Source organism: Zonotrichia albicollis, chromosome 6, assembly GCF_047830755.1.
Source record: "Zonotrichia albicollis isolate bZonAlb1 chromosome 6, bZonAlb1.hap1, whole genome shotgun sequence".
NCBI classification, from domain to species: Eukaryota; Metazoa; Chordata; class Aves; order Passeriformes; family Passerellidae; genus Zonotrichia; species Zonotrichia albicollis.
The window spans coordinates 54,240,036-54,262,411 of record NC_133824.1 but is presented as its reverse complement, the minus strand read 5'-3'; the positions used below and the strand labels follow the sequence as shown (position 1 = coordinate 54,262,411).

At 43.0% G+C, this 22,376-nt stretch overlaps 2 protein-coding genes and 1 long non-coding RNA gene across 19 annotated transcripts in view; 2 read left to right on the top strand and 1 right to left on the bottom strand.

Moving 5' to 3' along the window:
• Positions 1-496: 496 nt before the first annotated feature.
• On the top strand, positions 497-7,195 carry CYB5R2 (cytochrome b5 reductase 2). Of its 2 annotated transcripts, XM_005491081.4 has the most exons (9): positions 497-656; positions 744-890; positions 1,520-1,592; positions 2,633-2,739; positions 3,731-3,860; positions 4,568-4,651; positions 5,152-5,237; positions 5,781-5,880; positions 6,750-7,195. In XM_005491081.4, the coding sequence occupies exons 1-9, from the start codon at positions 642-644 to the stop codon at positions 6,920-6,922; spliced, it is 915 nt and encodes a 304-aa protein (XP_005491138.1). In that variant the 5' UTR covers positions 497-641; the 3' UTR covers positions 6,923-7,195. The 2 variants fall into 2 exon arrangements, with proteins under 2 accessions (XP_005491138.1, XP_074399939.1); XM_074543838.1 differs by lacking the exons at positions 497-656; positions 744-890; positions 1,520-1,592 and adding an exon at positions 2,253-2,513.
• The window catches only part of PPFIBP2 (PPFIA binding protein 2), a 93,230-nt gene continuing 76,635 nt past the window's right edge, over positions 5,782-22,376 (bottom strand). For 12 of the 16 annotated variants that reach the window (XM_074543831.1, XM_074543824.1, XM_074543829.1 and 9 more), the window contains 15 exons: positions 22,204-22,264; positions 20,645-20,686; positions 18,936-19,080; positions 17,324-17,356; positions 16,635-16,767; positions 15,896-16,024; positions 15,260-15,410; positions 14,996-15,107; positions 14,428-14,516; positions 13,591-13,713; positions 12,709-12,834; positions 11,659-11,847; positions 11,094-11,264; positions 9,544-9,609; positions 5,782-8,893 (listed from right to left, as the gene is read on the bottom strand). In XM_074543831.1, coding sequence (XP_074399932.1) covers positions 8,822-8,893; positions 9,544-9,609; positions 11,094-11,264; positions 11,659-11,847; positions 12,709-12,834; positions 13,591-13,713; positions 14,428-14,516; positions 14,996-15,107; positions 15,260-15,410; positions 15,896-16,024; positions 16,635-16,767; positions 17,324-17,356; positions 18,936-19,080; positions 20,645-20,686; positions 22,204-22,264 — 1,642 coding nt within the window. In that variant the 3' untranslated portion in view covers positions 5,782-8,821. Of the gene's footprint in view, positions 8,894-9,543; positions 9,610-10,243; positions 10,413-11,093; positions 11,265-11,658; positions 11,848-12,708; positions 12,835-13,590; positions 13,714-14,427; positions 14,517-14,995; positions 15,108-15,259; positions 15,411-15,895; positions 16,025-16,634; positions 16,768-17,323; positions 17,357-18,935; positions 19,081-20,644; positions 20,687-22,203; positions 22,265-22,376 lie in introns of all 16 variants that reach the window. The other 4 variants (XR_012580928.1, XM_074543827.1, XM_074543828.1 and 1 more) reach the window with 4 other exon arrangements.
• LOC141729433 (uncharacterized) lies at positions 19,895-22,324 on the top strand. The gene is made up of 2 exons (XR_012580929.1): positions 19,895-20,032; positions 22,160-22,324. It is a non-coding gene; the product is annotated as an uncharacterized LOC141729433 (long non-coding RNA).

Below are 22,376 nucleotides of genomic sequence, written 5' to 3'. Positions count from 1 at the left end.
TTCTATTTTAACATTGTTATAACCTAAAACTATATTTAACACAGTACTTAAGAGCCTTAATACAGCATTACTTTCTAAGACAACACATACAATATTCATTTAAATATTTACGAAAAGCCAATCATAAAACACATGCATTTTTCACACCCTCCTTTTCTATTTTTTGGTAGAAAGAACTGTGAAGCACTGGAACGGGCTGCCCGCGGGGTCCCTGTCCCCGGAGGTGTTTAAGGAAAGGCCGGACACGGCACTCAGTGCCACGGGCTGCTTGACACGGCGGTGTCCGGTCACACTTTGGCCTCGGCGATCCCAGAGCTCTTTCCCAATCTCATCGATTCTGTGAAACCGAGAACGCGGCTCCCGGGGCAGCCTGGCCCGCCCGGGCTGAGGGCGGAGCGGGGCTCCCCTCACGGCCCGGGACCGGGAGGAGGAACCCGAGGAAGGATCAGGAGGCGGAACCGGGAGGAGGAAGGCAAGGGAGGATCAGGAGGCGGAACCAGGAGGAGGAACCAGGAGGAGAAACCGGGAGGAGGAAGGCGAGAGAGGATCAGGAGGCGGAACCGGGAGGAGGAACCCGAGGAAGGATCAGGAGGCGGAATCTGAGCGGGCCCGGTGCCGCAGGAGCTGCGGGCGAGGCCGCCATGGAGGCATTTGCGGTAAGGGCTGGGCTGGGGCTGGGGAGAGCCGTGCCGTGCCCCTCAGGGCCGCCGTGCCCTCACCGCCTGCCCTTCTTTTCCTGCCAGGGAGCGCCTGTGGCCATCGCCGTGGCCGTGGTGGCGGCGTCGGCGCTGCTGCTGCTGCTGCTCCGAGGGACGGCGCGGAGGCCGAGCGGCCCCGTCACCCTGCAGGACCCGCTGGCCAAGTACCCGCTGCGGCTGCTGGACAAGGAGGTGCCCGGGGCTCTGGGGACGTGGGGCGTCGGGGCTCCGAGGGCAGTGGATGCGCTGGTCTGGGAGGCTCTTGGCCCTGGGCTACCCCAGGGATCGAATCCCCAGAGCAGGGCGCGGAGCCGTCCAAGGATGGCTGTGCCCCCCGCAGCCACGCTGTGGTGCCCCCAGGGTAGAGCAGGGTGTGTAAAAGCGTTTATGGCATGCTGCGAGCTGCTGTTTCCCGCTGCTTTGCATGTTTGCATGCTGGCTGTGTTCCTCCCTCGGATCCTGGCCTGGGTGCACCGTGAGAAGCGAGCCCGGAGCTGCTGCACGGCTGTGTTGCCTGATCTTTGTCTGCAAACATGCAATGTGCTCACTGGCCTTGGGCACAGAGTTTCCTGGTTTTATCTATGTAAAGAGGCTGTAGGGATTGTGCAGGCAGGCAAAAGTCACTCCTTGCGGAAGTAAGGACTGCTTCTGAGACTCCTGGTTATTTCTACTTTGTTTTTCAAAGCTGTTTCTGTGTCCTTCCCCAGCATCTGGCTTGCATGCTAACAAAGAGCAGGCTTGCTGAAGCATATTGTGTTGAGTAGAGTTTGAAATTCAAAGTAGTGGTGATACTGACCTCATTCTAACCTCGGATTTTTTAGGAAATCAGTCACGATACTAAGAAATTCAGATTCGGGCTACCCTCAACGAATCATGTATTAGGATTACCTGTAGGTAAGTACTGTAAACAATTACTTGTATTTCTGGTTTCTCACAGTTCTTGGACTTCTGACTGTGAATTTAAGGCTCAGCAAAGCAGAGAGTTAAAAGCTGCATCCAAATGCTGCTGTCTCAGAGAGAAATGTCAGGTTTCCTAGAGGGCTTGTATTTCTGATCTTTTGTGGGTGCTTTGTCCAGTTGTGTGGTGTAGGTCAGAAACAGAGCAGTGAGATGGAACTGAGCCTGATGGAATTTGTCACCAGTCAGGATATAAGCAGGGGTAGTAGTAAATGTCAAAGCTTTTTCATATTTCTTATTTGCATTTTACTTCCATCTGGTCCCCTCAGTCTATTGGCAATTGCCCTCATGGTTTTGGCAAATACAGATACTTGTAAAGGAGAAAGGGGGCAACTCTGAAATATTCAGAGCCTTTCCTGTGCATGCACTTCCCTTTGAATTACACACATTTCCATGCACCTTTATCTGGAGTTCTGCAGCATGAATTTCAGCCTAGGATTGGCCTTCTTTCCTGTACCCTGGAACACTGATAGCACTGAACCTTGGACCTTGAATCAGTGAAAATCTGTGTGGGGGAAAGTCTCTCTCTGATCTGCAGATGTGGCTCTGTTTGTTCTGCACTGGTTGGCAGTTCCCTGAGCTGCCTGGCAGGTGTCAGGGTCATCCCATTCCATGCTCTGAGCATGTCCTTGCATGCTGCCTGATTTTCTCCACACTCTCTTCTGGCTTGTATGGAAAAGAGTAATGGAATCAACTAGACAGATGGTAAACCAGCTGAGATGTGCTCTGCAGTGCATGTGTTTATCCAGGTTCATTCTTAGGAATTTATGAATGAGATCCTGAAACTGCATTACTTCCTGGGAGATGCCTGCTCTGTGCTGAAAAAGGAGAAGAAACTGAATGTTTGGTGCAGCATTTGTATGGCAAAGATTTTCTCTGTCATTGCATGTGTTACACAAGCAGGTTACAATACCTGCCTGTCTCTCTTGTCCTCCAGGGGTGAAAAAGATAATCAGATTGTAATTCTTTCTCCCCAGGCCAGCATGTTTACCTTTCTGCAAAAATTGATGGGAATCTGGTGGTTCGAGCCTATACTCCCGTTTCCAGTGATGAGGCAAAAGGTTATGTTGATTTAATTATAAAGGTAAGTTTTGGTTTCCTTTGTTAGAGACGAGTTGCTAACTGGAAGGAGGGCGAGCACTTCATTTTAGTGAAATAGTTTGTTTTGATTTAGTAATCAAATTTCGTTGTCTTTAATTCAAATTTTATTAAATTCCGTTTTCATCAAATCTCCTATTTTTCAAATAGGGTGACTGCATGGCAAACACCTCATTGCCCTTGAATAGTAAGTTGTGTCCTGTGTATCTGCTGTGTGACACTGAGGGATGGCAGAGGAAGAGTAGAGGGAGGAGAGAATTGCTCCCCTGGCAATACTTTGGGAATTTCCCTAATATCTTTTACTAAGCAGTGCATGGATATTGATCTCTCTCCCTCTAGATGCCTGTGCTGCTGCTACTGCTTAATGCAAACAGCTCTAAGCAGAAAACAAGTCACACAAGGGAAATCCTTTAAGCCAGGGGATGCAGGATTATCTGATCCCAGCACTTCTGGATTTCCTAATTCTCTTCTATGATAGCATTTGTCCTTAGGCAAAAATCCAGGCTTTTTTAAAATATTTTTTTGCATGTTCTGTTCTGTGTTACAAGGGTGGTGAATTGTTATGAGCTGCTTAATGCTTCTTACACGCTTTGAAAGCTGAAAGAGCTGTTGTATGGCTTGTTGTGTGGCTGCCTAGGAAAGGTTTAGGAGGAAAAGATGCAGCAGTGCTGTTTTCAGAAGGAGCACCCACAAAAATGGGGTGGCGTAATAGTGAAATGAGAGCAGCAGTGCATAATGTGCCTGCCACCCATCCCTGTTACCCTGCCTGTTTGCAGGGAGCAGAGGGACATGTGCCCAATAGCACATTTTCCTTTTTTTGGTGCCTCCTGTTGCAAGGCTCAAGAGATAACTGAGAGCAAAGAATTGCCTGGATTTATTTCTCAGGTGTTGAATTTCAGACCTGCAGAATTATGTTCTACAGATACTGTCTGCAGCAAAGGTAGTGGTTGATAATGTGCAAATAATTGTTCTTACAGGTCTACCACAAAAATGTGAACCCCAAGTTTCCAGAAGGTGGGAAGATGTCCCAGTATCTAGATAACATGAAGATTGGAGATACCATTGATTTCAGAGGGCCAAATGGACTCCTGGTCTATAAGGGGACAGGTACTGTGACACAAAGGTGGGAGAGCAAAAGGGAGGTATTGGTTATTTTCAGAAGTGTTTTATAAAACAGCTGTAGAGAATATTTTTTTAAGTGGAAAAGAGGAAAAATCACCTTTCCTAGACGTGACCATGAGCCTGTCAGAGTTGGTATGATGGGAAATAGTACTTTGTGTGCGGAATAACTGATGAGTGTCTCACTCCTGGGACTATAAATCTGAAAAAAATTGCAACACATTATGTGACTGAGAAGTCTGCACTGGAAATAAAATACTTCAGCTATACATATGGAGGGAGATGCTCCAGATGCTTCTTAAGCAAGTGGGGTTGTGGCCTAAAATGTCCTCTGAGGATCTCTGTGCTGTTACTGAATAACCAGTTGACTGAGAGCCAGCTCCATTTCATAATTAAAATCAGGTCTGAATTGACTGTGAGGAAATAAGCTCAGAGAAGTAATCCTCTTGTAGGACACACATGAAAGATTTTGCACAGATCTTGACTGAGAGGAGCTGTGCACTTCAGTCTCACCTCAGAATGCTCAGCACTTCTCTGACCTCTCTCCTGGTGACTCTATCTCAGCAGAAGGGAGGGATTTCCAGAATAATTTTTTTTTTCTTAATTGATCACCTGTGTTAATTTATTCCCATGGAATTTGTGTCCATGTTTGTTTGGAAGCTTATGTACCTATAGGTTTGGAATATGTCTTCTAGGTACCTTTCTTATCAAGCCTAATAAGAAGTCTGAAGCAGAGAAGAAGTTTGCAAAGCACCTTGGGATGATAGCTGGAGGAACAGGTAAAACTAATTCCATCATGTGGGGTGTCTAGAGAATGAAAATGTCTTTTGGGTATATGTGAGGACTACCAGAGTATTTACACCTGCATTTCTTGTCATTAATTTCTTTTCATGGTGGCAGCTCTGAGGCATTCCAGTGGTTTGAGCTCAGTCCTGGGGAGTGGCAACCTGGGGGTTTGAATCCTAATTTACCTTGTGACCTCAGAGAACTCACTTCATCAGTGACAAAAAGAATTTTAAGAGAATGTCTTGAGGGGTAAAATTATGTGATGGAGAATCCTGAAGAGAACAGCACTGCATACAAGAATTCTGGGCTTGTGCTGGAACTGTTTGTCAGAATAGAAACCCCCAATCTCTGCACTCCATGTGGATCAGAAATCCTCAGGTGTGTAACCTTGTGCAGACTGACATCCCATTGAAGACTGAAAAGAGGCAGCAATAACAGTGAAACTGTGGCCATGGACAGAAATACCCACTTTAACCATTTTGGTTTTTAACAGGAATAACTCCTATGTTGCAGCTGATCCGTCAGATCACAAATGATCCTAAGGACTCCACAAAATGTTACCTCCTTTTTGCTAATCAGGTGAGTGTCCTGAGCCATCTGTTTGTTCTTCTTTAGTAGCCTACTTGGTTTTGCTGGCCTCTGAGCTTTTTAAACTGACGGCCCATGTTTCATACTCCTTCACACTGAGCTGTCTCCTCACAGTTTCACTGAACTCCTACATTAGGGAGTAAATACAGCAACCAGATCCTGATCCCTCTGCTCACCTTAGTCCTTCACTGATTTCAAGGAAACAGGATTTGTTTCCACTAATGTTTTTGTACAGCTAACCTTCACCATGCTGGTCCAGGGACATTTGCCAGGGTCAGGAACAAATCCAGCTTGTGATTTTAGCCTGGATTTAAAAGTCCTTCTAATTGCCATCTTTAGGACTGTGTTTAGGTGGCTGTAAGTCTCACATTTGTTGTTCTTTACAGAAGCCTGTATTCATGATAGCTGCCATGGAGGGGACAATACACCAATTACTTTATTGATTTACATAGTTTTTATCATTGCATTTGTTGTGAGCTCCCAGCAGAGGGCTCCTGGGATGGTTTGGACCTAACCAGCACTCTCATTTTGCAGACAGAAAATGATATCTTGCTGAGAGCTGAGCTGGAAGACATTGCCAAGAGGCATCCTGAGCAGTTTGTGCTGTGGTACACCCTGGACAGACCTCCAAAAGGTAGGGACACGTGGAAATGCCTTTGCTTATCCCTGTCAGAGCTTCACTCGTGCTCAGGGGGACAGCAGAGCAATGTCAAGTGTTCTTGTCTTACACTGGAAACAAACCTTACCCCACACCCTGTTTTAAAAAGGAATCTAAGCCAGGGACTTAAAAAGTAGGAGCTCATAATTAACCTCATTTGGGTCAGATGGGTTACTCAGTGCATCTTTTCATGTATTCAGTTTCTAGGGGTTTTCATCAAAAGTTCAGCTCTGTTTTGGGCTGCCTCCCAAATGAGGTTATGTTAGCATGCTGTTGGCACTAAATTGTTTAATACCTGTAAAATCCAGATTAGATTCTGGTGAAACAGCTGCCATGTGTATGGATTAAAACAAGTTTCCTTCTTGCCTCACTTCAAATGGCAAATGCATTCAATAATACTACTGCTTGAAACAGTTTAGCATTTCCTGTTTTATTTTCTTTTCTCTTATCACTAAACGACATGGCAGAGCTCTTGGTGACATTAAACTTTGTCACCTCACCACTCCATCCCAAAAAAATAAAAAAGTACAGGTCTCAGTACCTCTCCCTGCCACTGGGTGACCCCTCTTCACTGGAAAAGCTGATTCACTCTTCCTTTTTATTGCTACCTGCTCATTTCTTTTAAATTTTATAATTTATTGTTTCAAGATCTCCGTATCTTATCAATCAAATCCTTGTTATCCTGTGGAAGGGGATCACTAGGTTTGAGCTGAGTGAGAGATTTAACCCTTTCCTGGCTTGCAGTGATGGTGCCATAACTTGATTCTGCAGCTGCTTAATGAGGTTTAAAGAGGTTTCAGCGTGCACAGAGATTCGGAGTGACTGAATTCATTTCTTTGTTGCAGACTGGAAGTACAGCTCTGGCTTTGTCACTGCGGACATGCTGAAAGCCCACCTGCCTCCCCCTGGCAGTGAGACCCTCATTCTCATGTGTGGGCCCCCACCAATGATTCAGTTTGCCTGTCAGCCCAACCTGGACAAGCTGGGCTATCCCAAGAGCAGCACATTTGCTTACTAACACTGATGGCACCTGGTACCATTTCTGGAAGTACTGCATCTTTTTCTACAGGAACAGTTGATGTGCAACTGTGCAGCAATTGTGTGTGTGTGTGTTTTTTAACACCTTGATATAATTTCTGTGGTTTATAACTTCATAATTACATTGTGTGTTTTAATACTAAGAAGTTGTGAAGTCATCTTGAATTGTATGGGAGTTACTTAGTCTTACCTCTGGAATTAGTATAAAATATTAATTCTGAGGGGGAAAAAAATAAAGAGGAAATGTCATCCACATGGATTTGTGTTAAATCATTCCACAGTCAGCAAAAGAGAGAGGAACATTCAGAATTTATTCATAACAGTCAAAAAATAAGCATTTATACCAGTGTTATGCTAATTAGGATTTCTTACTACATATATTTAAAAGAAGAATCAACTGTTTTGTGGATTGACTATTCACAGCCAAGTTAGCACAACAACACACTGAGTTGCAAATACAGCATTGAAAGAAAATAGGAAGTGTTGTGTTTGGAATATCCCAGGGCAGCTGGAGCAGCCAATCCCATTTGCAGTGCTGTAGTAAGTCTGTTGGCTAATTGACCTGACAAAGTATTTCAAATGACCATGGTACCTGAGCTGCTCACTAGCACTGACTGCATTGCCAGACTGGTACATTTCATAGCTTTTATTAAACATCAGTAATTTAAAAAACATCAGTAATTTGAAAGATTTAAAGACTTACTTCTCATTTTTCTGAATATTCCTTTTTTTCACTTGGCAGTGATTGAAAAGAATTTGCCTTGATTTTACCCCTGTGGACAATCAAATCATGTTTATCTTCTTCCAGCTGACCATACAGTGCAAGGTGTGCCATAAGAGGCTGGTGAAGTGAGGACCAGGGTGGCTCACGTGTAAAAACCACCCCAGGTGGTTCTCAAAGAGCCCTTGCTGCATCCTGTGGCCAGCCCTGGAGCTTACAATTCAGGAGATTTTTTTTTCCTGGCATTTATCTGTTTACTAAGAGAGCTTGTTAATAGCTCATTAATACAGGAGATGTACATGCAAACGAATGCCACAAGTAATTGGTGCTGTAGAGGGGACAATTTCACCCTGGGCCCCTCAGAAAGTGAGAGGCCATACTTCCCTCTGATGCAGTCTTGTCTAGCCCAGTACAGCAGTAAAAGATTTATTTTGTCAGGTGTTTTAAAGAAATGAATCTTTGTTTTGTTCTGGTAATTTCCTGGTAGTCTCAGAGTTACAATTTCCTGCTGCAGTTGTTTTTGCCTTAGGTAAAGATTTGTGAACAAGGCAGCTTGTCATCCTAATAAAAACAAGGGCTGGATGCACAGCACTATGTTCCATTCTTCCCATCCTGCAGTGCACTGACTTGGATAAAGAGAGGGCAGGACAGGTGCCAGTGAAAGGGAGGAGAGATTGAAATCCTTTCTGGTGACCAGTCTGGCACAACCACAGAAGTGGTGAGTGAGCCATTGCTGCTGCTCTCCCCAACATTCAGCTCTGATTAACCCCAGTGGTACAATTATGTGTTAATGATTCCTGTACTACAAGTTAATTAGAAAAATAAAAAATTACAAAAGGTCTTTCACCTAACAGTACATCACTATAGCATGTAAAAGTCAAGTGAATGAAAGGACGAAGCATTGCCAAGTCTTGGCTTTCCAGACTCTGGATCTGAGTCCCCTTCCTCTCCCAACTCCTGTTTCCTGTTACACGATGTGGGAAAACAGCACAGAGGAGAGTTACCTGTAAGCTGTGGCTACACTGACAGTAGGAAGTGCTAGGTGGGAGGTGGCAGTGGCAGAAAAAGGCAAAGCTTTCCTGCTCCACGGCATCCAGCTGCTCCTGGCCACTCCTGCAGGCGTGAGGTACCAGCTGTGATCTTGGTCCTGCTGAAGCATCATCTCCAGTCTTCAAAGGTGGGTGTTAAAAACCTGCTGTCATTCAGCATTTCATCCTGGCTCAGCAACGTCTGAAAGAGCAAGATGGGAAGGACTGAGGGGGTTTGATGAGAGGCCTGTGCTCCCAGAGACCCAGCTGCAGGCTCACAACACCAGAGGTGAGAGCCACACACAATCAAAAGGAATTTCTTCAACTTTAAATTTTTTTGTGTGGGGAAACTTGTAGAGATTATGTGTCTGGCATGCAACTCAACTATATTTCATAATTCTTCATTATGTCTTCCAGTCACTTATTTTTTTTTTAATACATTGGCTTCTGTGGAATGAAGAAGCAAAAGTGAGGTGTTTGGTTTTGCACAGAATTTTAGCTCATGTAAATTTTCAAAAGTCTGTACCTCGTTCCTAGCTGCTGTGATTGAGGTGGTGCTTACCTGTAAAATCTTTGAAGAATTGTTTTCATGTAAGGGGATGAATATCTGTCATTTTGTCAGAGACATCAGAGTTCATGAAAACTTAGAGGCCTAAATAAAGCTTAATTTCTAGAGCAATTTAAAAGCAGGGACTGTTTTTTTTTGACTGAATGTGCCACCAGACTGCAAAGAGATACTTAACAAGAACAGAGACCCACTTACTGTTCATTACCACCAGCAAAGACCAACTTTCAGTGAGTTTTAGCAGAGCACAAGGGTGACTTTAGAGCAAGAGAGGAACTGGTACTCACCGTGAGGTGGGTTATGCCTTGGGAAAGAGCCCCTATTTGCATTACTGTGCCTTCTGAGTGTTCCATCTGTAAAAGCAGTCAGCAACTAGTTCAAATCAGACAGCATGTGCAATTTTATTCACTCTACATGCAGCTTTGGGAGGGATCTGTGCCTGGACAAATGAAGTTGGGGTAAGTTGAATAGCTCTTTAACAAAGGTATGCATTTAATGATAGGAAGACTGGATCCTGATTAAGAGACATTGATTCCATTAAACTTGTCCTTTAATTCACAGAAAAAAGAAAAAGCTTAACTGATACTATCAGTGAAAAATAATTTCTGAATGGTCTGACACTACTTATTTCTGGTAGGCTTTCACAGGCAAGAAGTCCTTGATACAATCCTACCTCTTTTTTCATAGGAATGTCACCAGTTCTAGGGCATTGTGATTTCCTGCTCAGAAATCATGCTTAATAGACAGACCATGCTCCTAGAGAAAAATCCAGGCTTTCTGTCACACTTGAACAACTGCACAGTGCAATTCTTGGCTCAAAGTTAATGCATTCCCTCACAACCCCTAGCTGAGCAAGTGGACATCCACACTCATAGTCAGGGTTTGGGATTCTCCTGTTTAGAAGCAGTACATGGAAAAAGACCACGGTTAGCCAGTGAACACAAATGGGATGTTAGATGCACTGAACCATGCAAATGAAAAGATTACCTGCACAGTTAGTCTTTTCAAGGTTGTGACCATTGTCTTATTAGGCTTAAACTGTTTCTATGTCACTGGAGAAAGGCCAGTTTGCTCCAGCTGCCTCTGTGTGGCTCTTGTGTGTTGCTGAAGTTCACACAAGGCTCCAGGAGCGCTCCGTTTTTCAGGGTTTACATCCCTTTACACAACAGCAAAGTTGAAATAAAATTTGATGGGTTTTATCATCATTTCTTTGTATGATGTCTAGACAGTTTCATTCACAAGTTCACTACTACATTACAAAAGTGAATTAACTATTGGTTTATTTGTTCATTGCTGATGCATTGTCTTCATGTATATTATCTAAGCAGAACTACTCCCCACTGTACACCATGAAAGAAAAATTCAGTTGGATTCTCTGATTACTGTCTGTTAAAAAATACAATCCAGTTGTACTTTAATATAACTCAATAGCTTTGTACAAGTTTGTCCAAATGAATTTATTACATTAAAAACCACCCATAAAGATAATGAAAATAAAATAGCGTGCCATACTAAAATTATGAAAGCTAGAAGTACAAAAGTCTTATGTTTCCTGCAAGCACACCCTTGATTGACAAAATACCTCGATCTTCAGAGTGTAAAGGTGTCATAGTCCTGAAAAAGGGCTTGAGGGTGGATGAGCTTACTAGGATGTTGATTAAAAAAACCCCAACATTCTTAGTCTGGAACTCTTTCCAGTGTCCACAGCCAATACTTTTCTCTGTGAGTTCATGCGGATGTAGCAAAGAGTTTGTTATAGGGGAACATTTGGTTATTTGCAAGCTTTGGAATGCATGGAGAGGATGAGATGAGCATGGCATCAGTCTGTCTGTCCCACCTGATCCAGTTCCCTGTCAGTGAAAGCACTAAGTCCTTTGTAGCCACCGTAGTTTTTCGAAGTACCATTTGTAGCAGCTGGGCTTGTATCCATAGGACAAATGTAGTCTGTTGATTCATCAAACTTCTTTTTCCTTAAGTTTCCAAAATGCGAAAATCCAAGTTTCTTTGGCTAAAATAAGGAGTCAACACAAGTAGTTTGAGTAAAACAAGTAAAGTTGTTCTGTAAACATTTAAAATCCTCCCCTTTTTCAATTACTGCTATACCCTGCTCATTCAAGAATGTAGATTCTGAATTAACTACATTTGTTCTCAAATTGGAGTTCCAGTGGATGTTAAATGCATTTGCATGATGCTCCTTCTAAGGAAAGGCAGAACAGATTGCTTGGTTGTTTTCAGGACCTGACTGAAACAGGTACATAGCAAAAGGTCTGGCATCTAAAATTAAGGGAAATGTAGCACTCCTAGAATTCACCTCTCCCTACCCACCTTTGTTCCTTACTTTCTTTGTAATTCAGAGTGGAGCAGTCTGACAGTGACATCTCCTTTTGGACAGCAGTACCTACCCGAACTTTGGCAGTGGTGGTCAGAGGTGTGTATGCCGCTGACTCCATGGTTTCTCTTTTTTCTTGCTGTGCCTCTGGCCCAATTAACACGTTAAAGTTGGTGGTGAGGTGGCGCCGCAGGAGGGTCTTTTGGGGTGGGATGTTCAGGAGCATGGCCAGCGTGTCACCGTTGAAGCGAGGTTCCAGGATCTGGAAAAAGGGCAGGATGTTTACTTTTTATATAAATATTTGCATAAAAACCCACTACAGTGCTTAGCAGGGGATTTCTCACTAAGTACCTGCTCACATTAGACCTTTTATAGCTCACTCATGATGCTGGGGTTTGAATGGGAAATACCTGAAAGGAGCCAAGAAAAAAATGCTGAGCGTGATCAGGCATATATGTGTTTATATTTATTATCAAAGTCATCAACATGTGTTTATATTTATTATCAAACCCATCAATATGTGTTTATATTTATCATCAAACCATACATTTGTTTGGGTTGAACATGTTTCCTTTCAGAATTTTCTGCTCTGCTCAGGGTAAAAACTTAATCTTAGTAGGATTCCTACCACTGCATTTTTGCAAAAATTCTACAGCAGTAGAATCATGGTATTTCAGAACCCTGACATTACTCAGCTGCCAATAGTTCTGAATGCTTTGAATTAAAAAAATGTCGTTCCTGACTGCTGTGATTTCAGGGTGGTTCAGAGTTCTGGTAAATCACTCAAAGAAACACTCAGGGATGCTTTATCAAAAAGCAACTTTTGCACAGCACAGTTGAGGTTTCCTTTTCTGTGCTGCTGTCACTCACACACTTGTGCAGAGCTCAGCTTTGATTACAGAAAGTGTTTTAGCTGCTCCTTTTTTATTTTAGCTTTCCTTTGTGGAATGAAGATGCGTGGATCAGACAAAGAGGCTCCTTAGAAGGCCTGATCACACGGCCACATTGCAGATGTGCCTGCTTCTTTCAGCTTGATGAACATCACACAAAGGATGGTTAATATTACAGCCTGATTTTTCAACATTACAATCAATTTTTTAGTAGTGAAATGGTAAATTCTTACGATCAGGCCCCCGTGCACTCCGCTGCCCCGAAGGTTGGGTGCATATTCTGCCAGATCCACTGATCTGAGCCATTCCATCACCCTGTGGTTGGACCACTGCACCACGTCGGAAGGAGAGACGTTGTTCTGTGGGAGGAACCACAAAAGGTGATGACACCACAGCCTGCACTGATTGTGCACAGCTAAAAACAGCCTCCCTCCTCTTCCTGAAGGGCACTGTTTTTCCCTGGCTGAGGGATTGTTTCTCTCCAGGCCCCTTTCAAGCAGTCTCTGGTGAGATGGCAGACCTGGTCTCATACTGGTGAAACCCCCGTGTGTTGCATCGTGAAGTACAACAGCAGGGATTGCAGATTACAGGGATAAAAGGGGAATGTTTGACAACAGGAAGTACAACAGCAGGGATTGCAGATTACAGGGATAAAAAGGGAATGTTTGACAACAGGAAGTACAACAGCAGGGATTGCAGATTACAGGGATAAAAAGGGAATGTTTGACAACAGGAAGTACAACAGCAGGGATTGCAGATTACAGGGATAAATAGGGAATGTTTGACAACAGGGTTATTGACAGTGTTCAATGCTAATAAAAAACTGTGCTGATCGAGTAAAACCTTACAGATTTTAAAAATTAGGTCAGGTGAAGACAAATCATTCCAAATTATTCTCTTGGAAGATTAATTAACTTTTTTCCCACTATGCAAGTAACTTCTGAAGATAAACACATGAGGTTCAACTAATAGGTGGCATAACTGCTGCTTTAGGTGAAAGTCCCTAGAAACAACAATTCTGTTGTATCACTGTACACTGCTGACTTTCTATCCCTTTTGGCTGGGTCCAGGTAATTTGTACTTGCTTAAATTAATTTATTTCAACATTCTTTTACCTCCTCAACTGGCCTCCTGCGCAGACAGTGGGGATTGAAGCTGTTGACGTGCAGCACGTGAATGGCACATTTAATACTCAGGTGATGCAGCTGACTGGTGACTTTCAGGAAGAGAAGGTCATTCTGTGAAGGAGAATGCCACCACATTTAGGTGCCACAGAACACACACCAAAAACAAATATTCTCGCCAAGAAGAAAGAGTTTAAATTTGCTGTGCAGCTTTATATAACACTGCAGTAACTGTGGTTTAGGGAAGATGGAAGTTTATACTTTAAAGAAGGTTTGGGTTTTGTTAGGGTTGAAGTTTGGAGGGGGTTCTGTTGTTGGTTTTTGGGTTTTTTTTTTTTAAATTGCACCCCACCAAGACCTGGCTAAAAATGAAGGTAGAAGTGTAGCATGTTAAGGCAAATCCAGGCCTTAATTATCCAGATTTGGGCAGGAGAATGGGAAGAAAACAGTGGCTGTGTGTGGCTCATGGTGTGCTGTGAATGTGGTCAGGGCTGTACAAATCACTGGATTTTCTGCTATTACTTTGCTGAATACTGTTGCCAACTTGGTGTGGAGAACAACGAGCTCCAGAGGTTACACATAAAACAGGTAATTTTACTTTTAATTGTGGTGTGCTACATGACATTGAAAGAAGGACTTTGCAGAAGTTAGCCCTAACATGTGACTTTTTTTATGGACCTTAGGAACAAATTCCATGCATTGGGCAGCACAAAGGAGATTGCTGGCACTATCTCTGTCTTGTAAAAAAATTTTAACTGCTCACATTCAAAGGAAAAATTTAAAAGTTTTTGCTTATTCAGAAAACTGAGGAAAAGGGACTGTACTTACCACAGTTAAGTACTGCAACATCCTGCCATCTACTCTGGATTCATGAAACTGGTCTTTGTACTGAGGCAAGCCAATGTCATCAAGCCACCCTGCAGAGATGAGAGCAATGGGGAACCAAATCCAGATTGGTGAGGATAAAACCCTTCTCCCCTCTTGCCTGGCATCTTTTGAGGCATTCAGGTGGCTCATGCTACCTGTTCCCTTTCCTGAGGGAAGCCTCAAAGCAATTCCCACCAACCAGCTCTGCCCACAGCAGCAGCCCTGTGATATTTGATTTTACAACACCTGATGGAGCACATCTTCTGCAGCACAGTGGAGCCCTTCCCAGCCTGAGCCCACCCATTTGATTTCCTGATGTCTGACAGGGCTGCCCATGGAAGAACACACCACAAGCTGTATGTTTGGATGTCAAGAACAACACAAAAATCTTCAATTCTTCTATGGGGAAACTTGGTGCTTTTCAAAAGGTGCTTGCTAAGTGTTTAAACATGAATCAGGCTGCCCTGTCATAGGGCAGAGGTGGGAGAAATTCCTTCCCAACCAAATCTGGGAGAGTCCAAACACTTACGTGTCACCCAGATATGATCAAGTTGTGCAGACTTCTCATCTTGCTTTGCATTTATAGCTTTAATGGCCAAAACCAATTTCTTCCTGTGCAGTGGATGCTTTATTCCCATTTCCTGGAACAAAAAAAAAAAATTAACAAAAAGTTTGCCCTGCCTCTGACTCCTCTCCTCACGTGAGGTAACTCTGAAAATTGACACTGTGGATTTCAGAAAGGTAGAGCCAATGGTTTGGAGGGGCCTGGTGGGACAGAATCAGCAGTGATTACCTTTTCCATGTCCTGAGGAGTGGCAGTTAACAGCGTGTGGCCTGATGTCACCCACTGCCGGGCAAAAATCACGTACTGGCCCAGGCCAAAGTCCTCCAGCCAGTTACAAACTCTTTCAGTGCTCCACTGAGCAAAGGGGGCATTGTGGTCGCTGAAAAGCACAAGAAACATTGGGAAAACCTTAAAGGAAAGAAGGAATGTCCATATTGGAAAGCTCAGGGTGTGCCGGGGCAGCACAGCAGTGGATCTGTTGGTGTGCTGTGTTCTGAGGCGTCCTGGGAATTTTTGCAGCCCAGCCACAACCTGTGAACAGCTGCAGGGCAAATAAGAATTTTCCATCTTCTGCTTGGAAAGAGGGAAAAGAGGATTGCTGAATCCTCATCGTTATGCAGACGAGGAGGTAATTATTATCCTTGCTCTTTAACAAGGTGAAATTTCTGACGCTCCACCAAGCAGCTGCAACTTGCAGCTGGAGGGGCGCAGGCTTGAGGGGATGGATTTTTGCTACCAGGAAAAATTCTTTCCAGCTGTTGTGGAATTCCACGTGGACCGAAACGCTTGGGCAAAGCCCCCAAGAGGAGGGATTGGCTGTTGGGCACATGGAAGAGCAGCAGGGAGGGGAGGAGGAGCTGTTACCTCTTCTGGCCTTTGGTGTCCTTGGATCGGGATAAGCGCGGTCCAGCTGTTGCCCGCAGACCTCCCCTCCGGAACTCTGCCAGCCCCAGGTCGTCTGCAGGGAAGTTACCTGACTGAGTCCTTCGAATTCTTGCAAGACAAGAGCGCCACGACAGGACTGTTAGCTGCTGACAGAGGATTTGTTTGTTCTGCATGGAAACTACAGGGACAGCTGACAGCTCGGGGGGTCTCCCTGGGAACCGCAATTGCCAGATTCCAGAGGCAGCTGAAGGAGTTCTAGGAAATTCAGTCTGGAGCTAACTCTGGGGGAAAATAAAGGAGCTCCACAGAGCACTTTGATCCAATTAATAATGCAGACTTGGAAATGGCTGCTGTTGCTGAAGCAGATCAAACAGACACAGTGCTCCTTCTGTTCTGTTTCCCCCCTTTTCTTTACCTAGTGTCATTCATAATAAGAAAATTGCTACAATTTAATTTTTCATGGCTAATAAAACTGCTGGCATGCTAAATTAATAGCATTAAGATGACAGCAGTGCCTTATTTCTTTCACCAGCACAATGCTGTGAACACTCCCAACATTTTTTCCACCCCCCTGTGTACAAAAGGACACGCCTGTGCAAACCCAGAGCTGTTTTTGCTCCCCAAATTTTAGTTTATTCTTGCTATAGATAATTGTAGATAATTCTCAGCTGAAATGCTTTGACAGTGAATAATAATAATAATAATAAAAAGACCTTACTTTCCCCAGATTTTCTTGATCCCTTTTGGACTCTTTCTGTTTTCTGGAGCCCATGGAGATTGTGGACCTGAATCTGTTCCCGAAGGTGAGAGGTCATCCGAGACCACTGTACCATCCATGTTCTCTGTTTCCCCTGGGTAAAGAACAGCATTATAGTCACATTTTATACTCATTATTGATAAAGCTGTTGTCTGGGAGGCTGATGTTTAAATGCAGGACATGACACAAAAGTAGAGATACCTATAAAATCATTATTTTTTTAAAAAAGCCAAACATGCTCAGAAGGTGAAAAAACAGCTGGACATTTGATTAAAATTAAAAAAAAATAACAAAACATTGGGTTGAATAATTCTGTTATTTCAGTCTTTTCTATTTAATTATGTTATTTAAATTAATTTAAAGTCTTCCTGCCTACTCTTAATACCTCAGCTCCTCCCTCAAAATCAGTGGGAATTTTTCTAAATTCACTAAAAACAGAATGAAACCAGGAATAAGGACCATCAAAAGAAACCCCATGTGAACGCCACACAGCAGGAGCTATTACTTCATTTCAGTACTGCATGTAAGGAGTTCAGTCTAGAGGGCCCAGCTGGGATTAGTATTTCACAGGGAAAGGGAGAGGGAAAGGAAAAAAACCAAAGTAAGCAGCAAACGGAGTGTTGAAGTTGCATCTTGTTTGGGTACAGTACCTAGCACGGGTGCACTGACACTCCTGCCGCGATCTTCAGTCATCCCAAGAAGCAGAAAGCCAGATGGAGAAGCAAAGAAGATACAAAACACCAGCAAAATAAAGTTACAGGAGGGCAAAGTAGTTAAGCTAAGCATTTAGAGCAGAAACAAAAAGCAAAAGAAGCAGTTATATATGGAAGTGAATATGCATTGGTGTGCACAAGCCCCAGGAACTCTGTGCAGATCATCTGAAACAGGTAGGGATGGAAATGGATCTGTTTGGGCTTTCCTAACTATTCTTGGAAAGTTTCAACTCTTTAAGCAAAGTCTACAGAGCTCTACGAAGCTGCAGAGTATCTGAAATGAAGCAGTGGCTGAGATTGCATCAAAAAATTGCTCTGAAATACAGAATTGGAGGTGGAATGAATTCACTGCACATGCAAGAAACAAACCAGCCCGCAGAAAAAAATTCTCTTAACTTGGTGTATTTAAGAAGCCATTGCTTGTTTCCAGAAAAAGAACATTTTCTTTTTCAAGCTCACCCACCCTTGGATAATCCTGCAGTTAAAGACACTTCAGCATGGCTCATGCGTTACCTGCAAAATTGCTCTTTAAAACCCCCTAAACAACCAAAACCTATTGCAACCCTGAAACTGCAGTGTGCCAGCAGCTTTAGGGACCACCAGGCCTTAAAATTTACCAACCCCCACCGAAGAAAAAAACCACTACAGGCAAACAAAAAAACCCTGCTGTAACTTTTAAAGTGCAGAAAGACTTCAGAATCACAAGGGTTAGTCTTGTGCTCCTTCAGTCCTAAAAATACCTGGTGCTGTGCCTCGCTCTTAACACCTTTCTGTCAACAAATCTGTGCTTAAGGTGCCACTGAAAAGAAATTAATTCAGGATTCCACAGGGCTGTGGCTGTGGAATGGAAATATATTTGTAATTCTAGAGTCCACAGATGTTTTTCTGCATGTAGTAAATTAAATTTTCACTAGTGTTAAATTTTCCCCCACAGCTAAGCAGCCAACAGTGCTGATAGAGAGATTTTTACCCAAAATTTTCATGTTTTTGATGGTTGTACTATGAAGTTTCAAGTGGTATTGTCAGGTGCAACAGAAAAAAAAAAACACCCTCGAAATTAAACCCATCCCTCATTCTGCCATGAGTTATGGAACTATTTCTGGTGAAAGAAGGGAGAGGGAGAGGGAGAGGGAGAGGGAGAGGGAGAGGGAGAGGGAGAGGGAGAGGGAGAGGGAGAGGGAGAGGGAGAGGGAGAGGGAGAGGGAGAGGGAGAGGGAGAGGGAGAGGGAGAGGGAGAGGGAGAGGGAGAGGAGAGGAGAGGAGAGGAGAGGAGAGGAGAGGAGAGGAGAGGAGAGGAGAGGAGAGGAGAGGAGAGGAGAGAAGAGAAGAGAAGAGAAGAGAAGAGAAGAGAAGAGAAGAGAAGAGAAGAGAAGAGAAGAGAAGAGAAGAGAAAGAGAAAGAGAAGAGGAAGAGAAGCGAAGCAGGACATTCCCTAAGTGAGCCATGCAAAATCACAGTGCAATGTTCTGGCACAGCAGATCCCATCCCACGCCATCCCAGCCCCTCAAACAGTTTGGATGCTCCCTCTGGGGGAGGCACAGGTACATACTCAGGCCAGGGACGCTGCTGTCATCGTTGTCACTGGTGCCACATCCCTCTGGGGAGCTGTACATTCCCTGCTCCCCGTTCTGCAGGGCTCGGGGCAGCTTTCCTGGCAGCGTCTGGTACTTGCTGCCTTTCCCCACTGGCTTACTCTGTTGTTTTTAAAAGAGGGAAAGATAAAATAAGTACAAAATTCAAGCTGCTCACAGCATCTGCAATCTGCTACACAATGTTCTTAAAGCTGAGAAAAAAAGTATGGTACAAAACGACTCCACTCCCTGCATGTTCCTGCTTACAGACAACTCAATTTAAACCCATCCAGCAGCTGACGGTTTCCTAGCTAAGACACAGCCCTGCCTTTCCTCATCTGCTCCTCCCACTTCATCCACTCTGCTTTGCTTTAAAATATACGTTAAATATTACCTGGTTTAGCTGTCTCCCTTTCCTCCAGGACCCTGTCACTAATGAATTGTTTGATCTTTTTCAGGTCAACTTTGATAGCACCAAAAATGTGTTTAGTTACTTCTCAGATCATTTTTTCTCCCCCATTTTCCACCAGACTTTCTCTGTTTCTGCCTCACAACTGTTTCTCACTGGAATTCAACCCAAAAGTATTTGTACACCTCAAATTTCCACAAACGTATTTCCTACCACTGTTAATTACAGTAAAAGAATCAAAGCCAAAGTTAGGGTACAGAAATTTAACTTTTGTAAGGACAAAAATCTCTTTGCAAAGACAGAATTGTAAATGTGATTTTTTTATTTTTAAGAATTACAGCTAAATACAATTGCCAGTTCTATCACAGAACCTAATTTTCCTTGCGTTCAAGTGATATCTACTTGGGCACCTTGCTCCTTTTACAAGGGTAGATGAAATGTTCCCATAAATCTGATGGCTTTGAGCCTAATAAGTTAATTTTCCAGGCAGAGCACATGTTTCACAGGAGTACTTTTGCCTACAGTTTTGGAAACCGTCTGTTGGGATTTCTTCAACACTGAATCCAGAGAAAAAGATGGACAAAACAACCCTGTGGGTGAAAGCTGCAGGACAGGGATGCTTTTTGAGACATCAGTGAACCTGCAGCTCCAGCTGCCATTATTAGGGTGAGTACATCCAATATGTGTTTTGGAATAAACTCCCACTAGGAAATGTTTCAGTGTCAGAATGGAGGTTTCACAGGAAAACTTTGCACTGGAAATAGGCAAACCATATTTAGCACGCAGGAAAGCACAGCGTGCTTCTATTCAGTAACCCCACTCCAACAAAATATTTTCAAAACATTGTCTGTGAAGGATGATACATTAAAAATTCAATGAGATAACCACTGCTTTATCTGTTCTTATTCCAAGGCCTAGAGGATTCTTTGGATACTGCAAATGCAGGCCAGATTGCTCAGGTCTTCAACTCCTGCTCCTTTTTGGCAGCTGCAGGAGTACATCCTGACTCGTACCAAAAAGAGTAGAGAAATTGTGTCCCACATCAGCAGCGTGCATTCTGAGACTGACTGACCTCAGCTGCATGTAACAAGCTTCTAGATAAAAAGTAAAACACCAAAACATTTCCCTCTCAAATCTTTACCCCTTGTGTTGTTTGTCAGCACTGGAACTATGCAAACATTTTGAAGAGAAAAGGAATATAAAATGCAAACCAGCCATACCATCACAGCACATCACACCACACCAGAGAATTGTTAGGGAAGGATGCAGTTAATATACCTCTTGTTCTACAACAGGCTGTGCTGGTTTTCCATCTACATACTATGGAGTTTCAGGGAGGGCAATTTCAAAGTTTTGTGGAAAAAAGCAACAGACAAATGTTAGTATTAACATACATACATGGAACATCAAATGTAGTCTTACTGCTATAGAGATGGTGCTTAATGTATGGACAATATATTACAAGGACCTCTTAATTTCATCTCAATCCAATATTTAATACTAATTGTGTTTGTTCATTCCCCACTCTACAAAATTCCTGTTTACATTCTGTTGTGATCAAAGGAATTTTGCTATTTTCAGGTTTCTGGGTGGTCCCTTTAGAGTTGCTTTGAGCTGGGAACACAACAGCTGTTTAACAGACCAATATGAAAACAAGTGACATTAAATAATACACACAATCCTGTATGGATCCAGCTGAAATCATAAAGAGCTCTGACAGAAACCAAGCTATAAAAATTCCACCACAGTTAGGTCAGGGACACTGATGTGGTTTATTATTTTATTATTATTATTATTATTGCTAGAAACAGGGGGACTTTGAGCTTTGAGCAAGGCAGAATAACTCCAGCACAAATGTGTAGGTCCAGCCTTATCACAGCACATCACAGAGACAAATTCAGATTTTTGGTTTAAGACAAGAAAATAACTAAAAGTTATGACAGGAAAACCTTCATCAGTTCTCCATGGAATGAAATGTGAGTTCTGATTTGTCACATGTGTGACTGCAATCAAATCAACGCAGCACAAATTTCACAAAATTCATTCTACTTGGTCATTGCCATCTCCAACAATTCAAGAAATATATGAAAGCATTTATGAAAAATTTTTTGAAATGTAAGAAGTGGAGCAATCATTTGACTGGTATCTGGTTTCAATGGCATTACTGGGTCTAGGTCACCTGATATTAAGCCTAGTTTGGGTACAGAAAAAAACAACAGTCTCACAAAGCAGAATTTAAAAAGTGTAGAAAAATGTCAGTGTACATAATGACAAAACAAGACTGTGGACCACAATGTAACAAGACTTTGCAAACTGGGAAGATTTATTCTGGAGTGGAATCAAAGCCCTTGAGGTGCTCCTGCTGCTGCCAATTTCAGGAATGCCTTTTGTATCAGCTCAGGGAAAACACTGCTACATGCACACACCCAAAAAGGAAACCTGTGTGGAAATACCCAGTCCCAACATTTAGCTACTTTCAGGATTAGCTGCCTTAATATTTTTGGTGTTTTGGAACTGAAATAAATTTTAAAAAAAACCCTATAAACAAAATAATACTGCAGTTTAACAAAATGACTCCTCATTATTTCTCGTATTTCACTTAAATATTTTTCTCTCAGGGCAAAAACTGAATTTGAAGGTGTGTCCACATGGGTGTTTCAACTAGCTTAGAAATGGGGGGGGAAAGAACCTGAGCTGTTTTAGGGCTCTTTCCTCACATACAGAGTTAGTGATGGCTAAAGTTAATGTGTGCATAACAACAACAAATGTTTATACTTGATCTTTGTCTTTTAGCTGTGACATTAAACACCAGAAGCTGTGATTACAAATGAACCAACCTTTTCCAAGGATTCACTCTGCAAGTCTTCTAAACTACTGGACTTTTTTTTCTGTGGAGCCCTTAAAAAAGGCACAGGCAAAGAAGTAGCAGTCAATAAAACACGGTTTGTTTGCATCTCACCACTGTCTCGTGAATAAGACATATAATGTCTGCATGAAACATAGCTCAGAA